This window comes from Setaria viridis, chromosome 4 (assembly GCF_005286985.2).
Source record: "Setaria viridis chromosome 4, Setaria_viridis_v4.0, whole genome shotgun sequence".
Lineage (NCBI taxonomy): Eukaryota > Viridiplantae > Streptophyta > Magnoliopsida > Poales > Poaceae > Setaria > Setaria viridis.
In genome coordinates this window covers 24,372,475-24,385,158 of record NC_048266.2, presented here as the reverse complement: position 1 = coordinate 24,385,158, position 12,684 = coordinate 24,372,475, and the positions used below count along the sequence as shown (strand labels likewise).

The window sequence follows — 12,684 nt, the reverse complement described above, 5'->3', positions numbered from 1 at the left end:
TTGCTTTAAAAAATACAACACTACTCATTTCAGGGTGTAAGATGTTACGCAACTCAAACCCAAAACGTACTGAGGAAATCTTCTACTGCAACTATCAAGCGAGCTGATCCCAAAGGTAAAATTGTGCATAGCTTCTCCTTTTGGTGCATTAATCTAAAGGGATTCACAGCATGTACTGAAATTGATTCTATTTCCACCCATGGTGTCACACATGGGTTGTTCATTTGATTTTATTTGTTATTGTTTATAGGGATGGTGAACAGGCCTAAACTTGATGATGGCAATGGGGGTTTTCCTCCATTCCGCTTTGGTAAAGGCGGGGGAGGAGGAGGTGGTGGGGGAGGTGGCAGCAACTATTTTGGTGGTTTTTTCGTATTTGCCTGTGTATTGCTTCTGGATTACCTGAAGGAAGCCGAGAAAAACCTACTCCGACAAGGCCATGGTTCAGGAGATCAAGCAAGCATTGGGCTGGCGCAATAACCATTTTCGTTTCAGTTAGCATTAATTGATTGTGTTTGCTGTAAACTTGAGCTCGTTCAATGCAGATGTGACAGTTGACCCCGAGCATATTGATGTATCACTCTCGTGAAAGAGTGGTTATCATATGCTTAAGATTCAGTAGATAGAGGTCATGTCGCTCGATATCAAATCAATAGAAAACCTACAAATAAACACTTTTAACTTGTACTTGGCCAGCTCAAACGGTGGCTAGCCACCCCCCTCTATTCTAGCCACAAGAACATGCATCTTAATGGTCTGTTGGACTACCTGCAGGCTGTTTGTTAAAGCGACCTATGGTATTGATTTGGCACTGGAAATTGTACAAATAAGCCTGAAGAAATTGCTGGCAATGGGTGTCTGCTGGATATTTATCTAGTAGGCACTCAATAACATATTGCAGTGAGTTTTTCAAAAATTGCTGAACTAGGTTTCCAAATTTGTTCACAGGTTTTGTAGGAAATTGCTGAAGGGTTTCAAAATCTCTTACCTTGCCTTTAGAAATGCTGAGTGATTTTCTTAGACAATTATCTAGAGTTCAGTTCATCAGTTCCATACCATGCAAGTCAAATCATTTTTTATAGAACATGTCAATTTTTACTTTCTGACACACTTCTTTATAGGACATGTCAATTATTAGCATTTACATGGTTGTTATATTTACATGTGAATGGAATTACTCAAGTATTTCAAATCAAATTCGCCATTTTTGGCACTTTTTTCTGTTGTTTCTGATTTATGATGGCCATGCAAATCCAGATCAATTTTTTTTATGGTTTGTTCAAATAGTTCTGCAGCATTTCAAGCGCAAGTAATCGGTTTAATCTTGGAGATCTTTACATCAATTTCGATCACCTAGACAAGATCCAACATCAACTATTTCTTACAATTTCTCGCAAAGAAAATTAAGAGAAAAATAAAACTTCTTGCAGGTGGGGGAAGGACTGCCCCCCAGACCGCAAAGAAAAATATTTCTTAGTGTCATAGGAAAATCATATAGGAACTTATTATTAAAAAATAATTACATGATCAGCAGGATTTTTCTTTCCTGCTTACACGAATAACTAATGCTACATGGCCGGTTGCCGTTACAGGCAACAAAGGCCCCGTTTGTTTCGGCGGCCGCGGCGCGGTGTGGTAGTGGACCGCGATAATCCCACCGAAACGGCCGCGGCCGCCGCGTGGTGCCAACGCCGCGTTCGTTTTTTAACGCGGGGCCGCGAAACGACCGCCGCGGGGGAGTCGCTGCGGCACGGCGCCGCGCGGTCGCGTGCCGCCCCGCGAAAACAAACAGGGCCAAGGACTATACTATCCGTATGTACATGGAGATTGGCTGTGGTACAATACATATCTTATTTTGACATAAAAAAATATAAACTCTGAGCTAAGTCTATTTTATCTCATGCGTTGATACACCATCTGATCCAAATGATTTACTTGTTTTAGGATTTCTGGGGTCATCCGGAGCACAGGATTTTTCTTCAGCTCTTACTGGGGGTAAAGTGGTGCTTGATTCATGATTCCTCGTAGCATCCAGTTCCATCACTGTCCCTGATGAGGATTTTCCTTCTGTTATACCAGCAAACCAACATATCCGTAAGTTCAGTAAGAAACCACACACGCACACGCGCGCGCGCGCGCACACAAGAAAAGCAACAGCACATTTCACAAGCCAAAAAAAAAAAGAAACAAGGGAGCACAGTTTCAAACATCTGGGCTAAAACATTATATAAAAACCAGAAAAGGATGCAAATGCTTGTTGAATATAATTCTTAGTTTATGCCAAGTATTGAAATACTTTGATGATGGCCAGTAGGAGCTAATAAATTTATTCTTCTTTAAAATCTGATAAATATAGGTCAACAAGAATTAGTCATCCAGAATTCACATTTGCCAACTGTAAACCAATTTCAAATTTCTTAATTCAGTAAAAACTTAAAAAAAACGACCAACCTACCATGATCTAGGTAGGTTTGTAAATGAGAAGAAATAAGTACCCAAACTCCAAACTTGTGTGCTGGAGGTTCAGTTCCTATTCTTAATTCTTAATTATCCTAGGCCAACTAAAATGGCCCAGTTCCTTTTCTTAGGGGGTGTTTGGGAGGCATGTGCTAAATTTTAGCACCTGTCACATCGGATGTTTGGACACTAATTAGGAGTATTAAACATAGTCTAATTACAAAACTAATTGCACAACCCCTAGGCTAAATCGCGAGACGAATCTATTAAGCCTAATTAGTCCATGATTTGACAATGTGGTGCTACAGTAACCATTCGCTAATGATGGATTAATTAGACTTAATAGATTCGTCTCGTGATTTAGCCTAGGGGTTGTGCAATTAGTTTTATAATTAGACTATGTTTAGTACTCCTAATTAGTGTCCAAACATCCGATGTGACAGGTGCTAAAATTTAGCACCTGCTATCCAAACACCCCCTTAATTCAGTTCATCCTCCTGGTTTTTCTACATGAAACAGAACTAGTAATTTGAAAATAAAGGATATAGCAGGGGTGAGCGCTCTTTCAATACATCCAAATGTAACTAGACCGATATGCCAAAACAGCATGAATATTACTGAACGGTGTTCAAGAAAAAAAAAGAATATTACTGAACGGAAGGGTTTCTTATAGAAATCCAACTCACCATTTAATTTTCCACGTGCGATAATTAACCGGAGGTAGTTTCTGAATTCCCTCAACACTACATTTTCTTGTGCAGTTTGTAGCTCTGAAATGTCCTGATCATGCAATGCTACTGGAATTGAACTTCTATAAGCTGTTCCAAATGTGAGATCCTGCTCATCACACAATAGAGCTCGTGTTCCTGGAGAGGCAGGCCTAGAATCCTCTTGGGTGTTAGAGCAATATGATCCAGAGTCACCAGGAATTTGCTGATCTATTTTGGTCACATCGCCAAGTTGACTAGCAGCAGCTTTCTGGAATTCTTTCTTGTTCTCGTCGAAATTCTGGTCAGTATTTATGAAAACTTCCCTATCTATTTCCATCTCCACTTTGTTATCTACAAATATGAAAAGAATACATTCACAAAACTAAAACAGTAAAACTTGAATGATAATGGTTGCAATTTCATTAGTGCATTTGGTGCTGAAAAGGATTATTCCAAGTGTGCATCACAATGATAGTTACACTAGATAGCGCCAAACTGAAGCAAAACTATTCTTCTAGTTGGACAAATTTTCAGTTAAACATAAAAACATATAGGAAAACTATTGGTTTCTCTCATTTAATAAATAACTATGTAAGCATCTAAAGTTCTCCATCCATGTCCAAATGACACACTTTCAGGTGCATAGGGCAATGTTAAATGTATTAAAATAATTCTTGAGATGCAATCATAAAACAGGAGACCTTTTTTTTCATTTGTTTCTGATCACCATGGTAGTTCATCTTTTCATTGTGAAAAACTGAGTTCACAAAATTAGCATGTTCATGCAGAGAGGTTGAAATAGTCCGGTCAAATAGAAAAGGATTTCCTTGTGTACCAGCTATTGTTGTGAATCCTTCAGCTGCCTTTCTGCATACAATCACCAAACGATTGGCTAGGTCGTTGACATCACTAGGATGGATAGTATTTGCTAGTGGAGACCTAACAAGATATCATTTCATTAGAAGGATACACAAAGCATATAAGGAATAATCAAAGTAGTACTACTGCAATATCGATTAACATAGATGTAAATATGTTGGTTTGCCATGTATATGTGCATATTTTCAGGAAAAAAAATATCATTATACCATATTGGAATCATAGATGCATAACAACATTTTAACAGAGTAAATATTTCTTTAGTTTTTTTTAATTATTTATCTTGGAAGATCCTTTATTCTTGTTAGGTTTCATCTCTAGCCTACCCTAACTTGTTTGGGATTAAAATGATTTGTTGTTGGTGGCAGTGTTGGTGTGTTGAACAGAGCAACCTATTCAGAAATAAACCCAACATCATAGAATTCATGAGCCAGGTACCGTACACTACCGTGAGATGGCACAAACCACAAGAAACTAACACCAAAGGAATAGCTATCAACAATCACTGCTGGACTGTGGACTGTCTTGCCAAACAAGGCCTGCCTCACCCAGAGGTCTGTCCTTTTTTTGATCAAGAGGAGGAAACAATTCAGCATCTTCTAGTGGGCTGTGTTTTCACAAGACAGATTTGGACCCTGATCCTCCAACCATCGAAGCTGATCTCCCTGGCACCTTCAGCCACGGAGGCTTGCTTTTCTAATTGGTGGAGGAAGGCTTTAAGTTCAGTGCCTAAGGAGATGAAAAAAGAACTCAACTCACTAATCATTCTGGTTTCTTGGGAAGTTTGGAAACACTATATGGATCCTTCCAAGATTCTCATTTGGAACGTGCGGGGTCTGAATTCCTCAGCTTGTCAAGACTCTGTCCGAATGTTGGTCCAGTCCATTAGAGCTGACATAGTTTGCCCCTCAAGAAACTAAGATGGAAAGTATTTCTCAGTGGTTTGTTCTGTCTACTTTAGGGCCGGATTTCTGTCACTTTGTGTTTGTGCCTTCGGTGGGTGCTAGTGGAGGGATACTTGTTGCATGGAAGCAAGCTCTTGGCCCTGCTAGGAACTTTCGGGTGGACACTCACTGTGCTTCTGTCCAATTTCTTCCCGCTGACAGCGAACCATGGTGGCTCACCTGCGTGTACGGTCTGCAGGGGAATGAGGAGAAGATCAATTTCTTGCAAGAACTCCGCTTGATCCGCACTCACTGTCATGGCCCATGGATGGTAGCCGGGGATTTCAACCTCATCTATAGGGAACAATGCAAACCTCAACCGTGCTATGATGGGTCGTTTCCGTCGAGTCCTGGATGATTTGGCTCTCAAAGAACTTCCCCTTATTGGTCGCAAATTCACATGGAGTGATGGTGGCAATTCACCCACTCTTAGTAGGCTGGACTGGGTTTTCTCTACCATGGAATGGGAAAATCTATTTCCAAGTTGTCTATTGCAAAGTGCAGCCTCATTGGACTCGGACCATTGTCCCCTAATTATAGGGTTGAATGACATGCTACCTGGTAAGGGCAGATTCCATTTTGCATCATTCTGGCCTAAACTGGAAGGATTCCAGGAAGTGGTCGCTCAGGCCTGGGGTTCAGTAGAAGCAAGGGCTTGTCCTCTGGAGACATTGTCACTGAAATTTAAAGTGCTCACCCATGCGGCCATGCTTTACAAAGCTGGAGTCAGAAATGCATTAGAAACACTGGTGCTCAACTTGGTATTGCCAGAGAAATCATTCATCGACTTGAAATTGCTTAGGACAGCCGACAGCTATCTGAAGGGGAGCTTTGGTTGCTGCACTCTTTAAAAAAGCATTCTCTAGCTTTGAGTTCTATGCAGAGAACAATTGCTCGGGTCAGGTCAAGGATCAACTGGTTGAAAGATGGGGATGCTAATACAGCGCTGTTCCATGCTCATGTTCGCCATAGGAAGCGGAAAAATTTCATTTCACAAATAATAGCAGATGATCAGGTGCTGACTAGCCATGTGGATAAGGCTGCAGCAATCTTTGATTTCTATGATCAGTTGTTGGGCACAAGTGGCCAGCGTGATACGACAATCAATCTGGATGAGCTGAACTTGAGGCAAATTGATCTGGTCGACCTGGAACTGCCTTTTACTGAGGATGAGGTGTGGAACACCATCAAGCATTTGCCTCCAGATAAGGCCCTAGGCCCGGATGGTTACACAGGGCGTTTCTATAAGATGTGCTGGCCAGTTATCAAATCTGATTTAATGGCAGCTATATCATCGGTGCAGCGCGGGAATTTTAGAAACATGCAGCTTCTTAACTCAACACTGCTAACCCTCTTGCCCAAAAAAGATAATGCATCCTCTGTTAAGGACTTTCGACCAATTAGTCTCATTCACAGCTTTGCTAAGTTGGTCACAAAATTGTTGGCAAACCGCCTGGCAGGAAGACTCAGCGAGCTGGTGTCATCCAATCAAAGTGCTTTTGTGAAAGGGCAATGTATCCATGACAATTTCATCCTTGTCCAGCAGACAGCCAGGTTCTTGCATCAACAAAAGTAGCCACGCATTGTATTGAAGCTGGACATTTCTAAGGCCTTCGACTCAGTTTCTTGGCCGTTTCTTTTGGAGGTTCTTCAGAAAAGGGGTTTTGGGCGTAAAAGCCGAGATATGATCAGTGGCTTGCTTGGCTCGTCATCAACTAGGGTGCTATTCAATGGGGTCCCAGGTGAGGTTTTATTCCACCGACGTGGACTTCGGCAAGGTGACCCACTCTCTCCTATGCTTTTTATCCTGGTCAGTCCTGAATAGCTTGATTGAAAAGGCGAGCACTGAAGGGCTGCTGCAGCCAATTTCCACTAGAAATATTCATCATCGTGTCTCCTTGTATGCCGACGATGTGGTCCTGTTTCTTCGCCCAGTCGCCACAGACTTGCAAATGGTGGATGCACTGTTACAGCTATTTGGCACATCTTCAGGACTCAGAACAAATATTCAGAAATGCAGTGTCTCTCCTATTCAATGTTTAGAACAAGACCTGGCTGTGGTTCAGACTCATTTTCCATGTGTGGTTCAGGAGTTTCCCTGCAAATACCTTGGTCTCCCTCTTTCCATCAAGAAGCTGTCTAAGGCACAGTTACATCCTCTGATTGAGAAGGTTGCTGATCATTTGCCAGGCTAGAAATCTGAGTTGATGAATCGAGCTGGTCGTGCTACATATGTGCAATCGGTTCTCACCTCAGTTCTAATATATTTCGCCACTGCCTTGGAGCTTCCTCCATGGTGCCTAAAGGCAGTGGATAAGATCCGTCGTAATTTCTTGTGGTGAGGCCGGAAGGAGGCGAAAGGAGGTCACTGTCTATTAGCATGGCCCAAGGTGTGTCGTCCTAAGGAGCTTGGTGGTTTGGGCATTTTAGACCTTCAAAGGTTTGGCTGGGCACTCAGAGTCCGTTGGTTGTGGTTGAGTAAAACTGAACCTGATAAGCCATGGGCAGCCTTCCCGGTCACAGTTCATGGGAATGCACAGGCCATATTTGCTGCTTCTGTAACTACGGAAGTTGGCAATGGGGCGAACACCAAGTTCTGGACTGACCGGTGGTTACAAGGGTCCTCTATTCAGCTATTGGCACCCAATTTATTTGCAACTGTACCCAAGAGGCGGGTTAAGAAACGTAATGTTCAGGAAGCACTTCTGGACAATCAGTGGGTACAAGATATCCAGGGGCACTACTCAGTGGCGGTCCTGTTAGAATTCCTGGATATTTGGGAAGGAAACTTTGCTTCTGCCAGAGGTTGAGGATGTTCATAAATGGAAATTTGACAACTCAGGACAGTTCTCTACTAAGACAGCATACGAGGCTTTTTTCCTTGGAGCAGTCCGGTTTGAGCCGAGCACTCTAATTTGGAGGAATTGGGGTCCCAGGAAGTGCAAATTCTTCCTTTGGTTAGTAGCACATAACCGATGTTGGACAGCTGACAGACTTGCTAGAAGGGGTCTACCTCATCCTGAGCACTGCCCCCTCAAGGACCAGGAGGATGAAACCATTCAGCACCTCCTGTGTTCCTGTGTCTTCTCTCGGCAATTCTGGTTTCAGCTTCTTCGCATTTTTGGACTCCCGGATATTGCACCTCAACCATCTTCTACTGGGTTCTTTGACTGGTGGCAACAAGCTGGTAGCACTCTTGACAAAAGAACAAAGAGAGGATTCAATTCACTGGTCATACTAGGTGCCTGGCTGTCATGGAAGGAGAGGAATGATATTGTGTTCAATGGTGCCTCGCCTACGATAGAGCGGGTGCTTCTCCTTGCACAGGAAGAAGCCGCTCTCTGGAGGCTGGCAAGCGCTAAAGGCATTAGTGAACTGGTTGCTGCTCGACCTGGGGTTTAGCAGCGCCCATTGGTGAGGAGGGTCGACTTTTAACAGTTCTAATGGGCGGGTATGTAACCTAGAGCCTGTGTGTAGTGTTGTTGTGTGTGCTGCTATATGGCTATATAAGCCTTTTATCCCCTTTCTTAATGCAATGATACGCAGCTCTCTTGCATATTCCAGAAAAAAGTTTGGAAACACACGAATTCCTGTGTTTTCGAGAATTCAAGGCCATGCACATCAGTACTGCTTCAGACAGTAACTGATGAGTGTAGCCTTTGGGGTATGGCTGGGGCAACCAATCTTCAGGAGTTCCTTGTTAGGTCTCTGTCCCCACCTGCCTAGGCTGGGTTGGCCTTGGTCGAGGTGCTGTTGATTTCTGTGGCGCATCTGTAAGTTCCCTTGGGTGTGTGTGTGTGTGTGTTTGTACTCAAATTTTGGTCCTTAACCGGACTCGTTGTACGCTCTTTTCTCTCTTAATGAAATAACACGCAGCTCTCCTGCGTTGTTCGAGAAAAAAAACCCAAAGGAAATTTACTTTAGCAGTCCAGAGCTTATGCTATTGAAATGGCAAAAGCCTCAAAGCAATTAAAGTTCATTCGAATCCTTTCATTCATAGGTCCAAATAAAACTGCATTTTTTTTACTTACCTATAGACTAGTTTAGATTTACTGTGGAAATTGCCAGTGGAACCTTCAAGTCCAGTAGATGAAGCAATTTGGGAAGCATCCAAATGGCTAACCTGTACACAGAAATAGTTTTAGTCCAGAGATTTCAAAGCTTAAGTACAAACAAATCAATATCACTGAGAAGTAAATGAGCACTGGGCAAGCGTAAACAATCATCCCAAAAACTTAATCAATACCTCTTGAAACTGCATCTGCATCATATTTCCTTCAACATTTAATCTCTGATAATGGGGATCTTCTGGAGGCCTTTTTCTACGAACTGGAGAAAATCTATACCCTGAAGATCCAATGGCACCATTCAGAGCAACATTAGCTGCTTGTTGAATGTTATTTCGATCACATGAATTATCCCCTTGAATTATAGCGCGCAGCTCCTCACTTCCATCGAAGTTCTTGCAATCCATACATTTACAATTCTTGGAGCAAAGGATATTTGCTTGGAAACATTCACAGTACTTCTTTAGACAACCCGACTTCTTGCAGTGACAACCTTTATTATGCTTTGGAAGTGAAGGTGGCGCTCCAGCATCCTGATAACCAGTTAAATGATATATTAAAATAAAAAAAGGAGTATTTCATCCGAATCCAATAAAATAATATATAAAAAGAATGACTTTAAAATGAAAAAAATATTGGAGTTTTTATTCAGATGACAAATGAAGCATAATATATAAAGTTAATATGATTCAACACAGCACAAAAGAGTTTTAGCAGACCATAGTATATAATGCAAAAGGATTGTAAGTTACTAGCCACTCAGAATATAAATGGATGATGCCATGAAATCTGATCCACCTATGCGACTTCTAGCATAGGGAATGATCATAAAGACTGTTAGGATTCAAGTATGAAAGCACAGTGCAAGTCAACATGATAAAAAGAGCAGCAAGGTAACGCCAGGGCATCCGATTCAATATAACTTTATGTATATCTACAAATGGCAAGCAGGAAAATGAATGGTTTCTACAAAGCACAAGCGCAGTATATTAGAAAAGGGCAAGCAGAATCACAGGTCAGGCACAGACTCAATAAAGATTTAAACTTCTATTTATCCACTTATATATAACTTAAATGTGATCTGCTACTGTTACTAAGCAAATGGCTATTGTAGTGCACAGAATAAATTTAAACTATTCCATTAGTGTATTGAATGTAAGTGTACCTTCCGAACACTGGGAGTAATTGGGCTATTTTCAATCTTAGGTTGAAAGGCATTCGGATTCCGTAGAATTGTGTTGTTAATAGCCTCCTGTCTAACCTTGTCATTCTCAACAGTGTTTCCACATTGTTTACAGTTGCAACCATCACAATAATCACCAGCTGCAAAACACTCGCAATACCTAAGAAATAAAAATCATGTTAGTGACTGTACCTTCTATCCACATGATGTTCTGTTCATAATAAATACTCATATTTCAGATTACTTACGATTCATCAACTTGAGATAAAACACAGAGCTACCTAATTGGGAATATTAGCAAAAAGTGGGGAACACAACATTCCATTGAGAGAAGGAAAAAAAAAGACAAATGGACAGCGCTAAAACTGCAAATTTTGCTTGAAAATGATTCAACAACAATATCAACACCTTCTCAAAGTAAAGCTTGATATAATTATGCCTCATTTCTTTATATTTGCCCAATGCATATAAACATCATTCAAAACGAATGGAACTGCCTCAGCTCATATAATGTGCTGTTAATATATTTTTCCAATGGTGAGGATAATGATATGGTCAAGACTATTACACAATCAAACATCCTATTCTTTTTCTCTTTTGTGAAGAGATCAACCCATTCAACTATACTTAACATTTTAAAATATGGAAGTTCTTATTGAACAAGTAACTCAGTTTAGTTAAACACTGACATAATAACATACATGGCCCTTATTTGCATGCAAATATAATGTAAAAGTATGCATTTGCAGATAGCATTCAATTACATTGAATGTTTTAATAAATGATGTCATGATTGAAACAAAAATTCATGTGCTAGAGTACTCACAGCTTCAAACATTGTGAGTTTTTGCAATTACAGTGTTTCTTTTTCTTGGCTGGGGTACCACTCTTCACTTCAACTGCAGGCTTCCTGGAACAAAAAATCGAAAGCAATATATAAGCAAAAAGAAGTTGTTTATGAATGCAGTGATTCCTTTTTCTCTCGAAGCAAGAAATGAAAATGTACTCACACACGAGCAACAAAATTACTTTTGCTAATAAATACTAACATCATGGATAAGACCCGTTCCTGATAAAGAATACAGAAGTAGGATGGCTATATTGCGATATTGTTTCAGGATACATTCTTTCCATCTGTGCTCCAAGGCATAGAAAAAAATGAAAAGCCATTAAGACAACTCTATTCACCAAAACAACCTTTCTGCCAAAATGAAACCTCGGAGTTAACAAGCTAGGAATGGATTGTGGTGAAATATATAAGCCTACTTGCCTACAATGTCCACAGCACTCCTATTCACATTTATAGCAATTCAAATTCAAAATGCTTAATAATTTCACTAGGAGTAAAACAGTCAAACCCTAATAATCTCTAACCGATTCAGCAACCAGTAAGCACAGCATTGCAAAGCACGAAGTGCATAGTGCCACATCTCAGCACAAATTATAGCGCATCCCCGTACATGTCCAGGTCCAAATAAAGAAAAAAAATCCACTAACCAGACTGAACGACTGCTATCTAGAAGCACCTAAAACTTTTGAAAGGACAAAATACAAACAAAATATGCATGGCCTGAATTCTCGACACCCATAAGTCAACACACCGCACAATAGAATTCAAATTCTCAAAGGAAACGATTTGCTCACACAGAAGGGATGATGGACATTGGCCACGGCCTCGTCACCGGCAAAGAAGGCTGCACCGGTATCGCCGGCTTCGGCTGCTGTTGCGGATGTGGTGGCGCCCTTGGCTCTGATGACGCTTGGGGCGCGGGCGTGGGCGCCGGCGCCGGCGCCGGCGGCTCCACCCTCTGCTGCTTCTCCTGCTCCATCAACAAACCAAACTTTCCACCGCCTTAGGTCAGAAACCAAAGCTCCCCTATGGCTTCTCCGATTTATCCGTCTAAACCACTGGGAGAGGCCTCGCAATCCAATCTTTCCGCGCTACCTCGCGGAATTGGGGCAGTTTGGATCAGGGAACCAAGAACTCGAGTTCCTGGGCGGCTCCCAACTACGGAGAATAAAAAAAAAAGCGAGTGAAAGGAAGAGCGCCAATAGGAGGGGATCAAATCCAAGAAGCGGAATTCGAGGAGGAGATGGAGAAGGATTCGGAGAGGTGAAGGCCGAAGAAATTTATGCCGCGGGCGGATTTGGGAGGGAGGTGGTGTGGGAGGGGGAGAAGAAGCTGATGGGCAATGCAGGAGGTTTGGTTGGTCTCTCTCCCAAATTTTTGAATCTCAAGGTATTATATTCTGTTTACTTTCCTTTTCCGGAACAATTTTTTGAATCTCTCTCCGATGTTAAATCTTTTTGCGCTGCCACATCGGAAGTCGGAAGAATATAACTCACAGAATAGCAGTAGAGATTAAAGCTGATGCAGACCACAAACTTTCACAAGTTTTTTTTGTGTGACGAATTTCACCTTTTCATTTGTATTAGATAAATAA

At 41.5% G+C, this 12,684-nt stretch overlaps 1 protein-coding gene across 2 annotated transcripts; it reads right to left on the bottom strand.

Annotated features, from left to right (window-relative positions):
• Positions 1–1,310: 1,310 nt before the first annotated feature.
• Positions 1,311–12,476, bottom strand: LOC117852214 (protein tesmin/TSO1-like CXC 5). Of its 2 annotated transcripts, none has more exons than XM_034734212.2 (8): positions 11,885–12,476; positions 11,067–11,150; positions 10,223–10,400; positions 9,237–9,590; positions 9,022–9,113; positions 4,003–4,106; positions 3,144–3,518; positions 1,311–2,049 (listed from the first exon to the last, which is right to left on the bottom strand). In XM_034734212.2, exons 1-8 carry the CDS (start codon positions 12,067–12,069, stop codon positions 1,889–1,891), a joined length of 1,533 nt encoding a protein of 510 aa, XP_034590103.1. In that variant the 5' UTR covers positions 12,070–12,476; the 3' UTR covers positions 1,311–1,888. The 2 variants fall into 2 exon arrangements, with proteins under 2 accessions (XP_034590103.1, XP_034590102.1); XM_034734211.2 differs by having other exon boundaries at positions 1,311–2,067; positions 11,885–12,474.
• Positions 12,477–12,684: the final 208 nt, after the last annotated feature.

Bases quoted from the DNA above. Each gene is read 5' to 3' on its own strand.
- LOC117852214 (XM_034734211.2), bottom strand. From the start codon at position 12,069: ATGGAGCAGGAGAAGCAGCAGAGGGTGGAGCCGCCGGCGCCGGCGCCG. The intron at 10,401-11,066 runs GTGAGTACTCTA...TTTATTTCTTAG, and splicing joins AACTCACAATGTTTGAAGCT to GTATTGCGAGTGTTTTGCAG. The intron at 9,591-10,222 runs GTACACTTACAT...ACTGGTTATCAG, and splicing joins TTACTCCCAGTGTTCGGAAG to GATGCTGGAGCGCCACCTTC.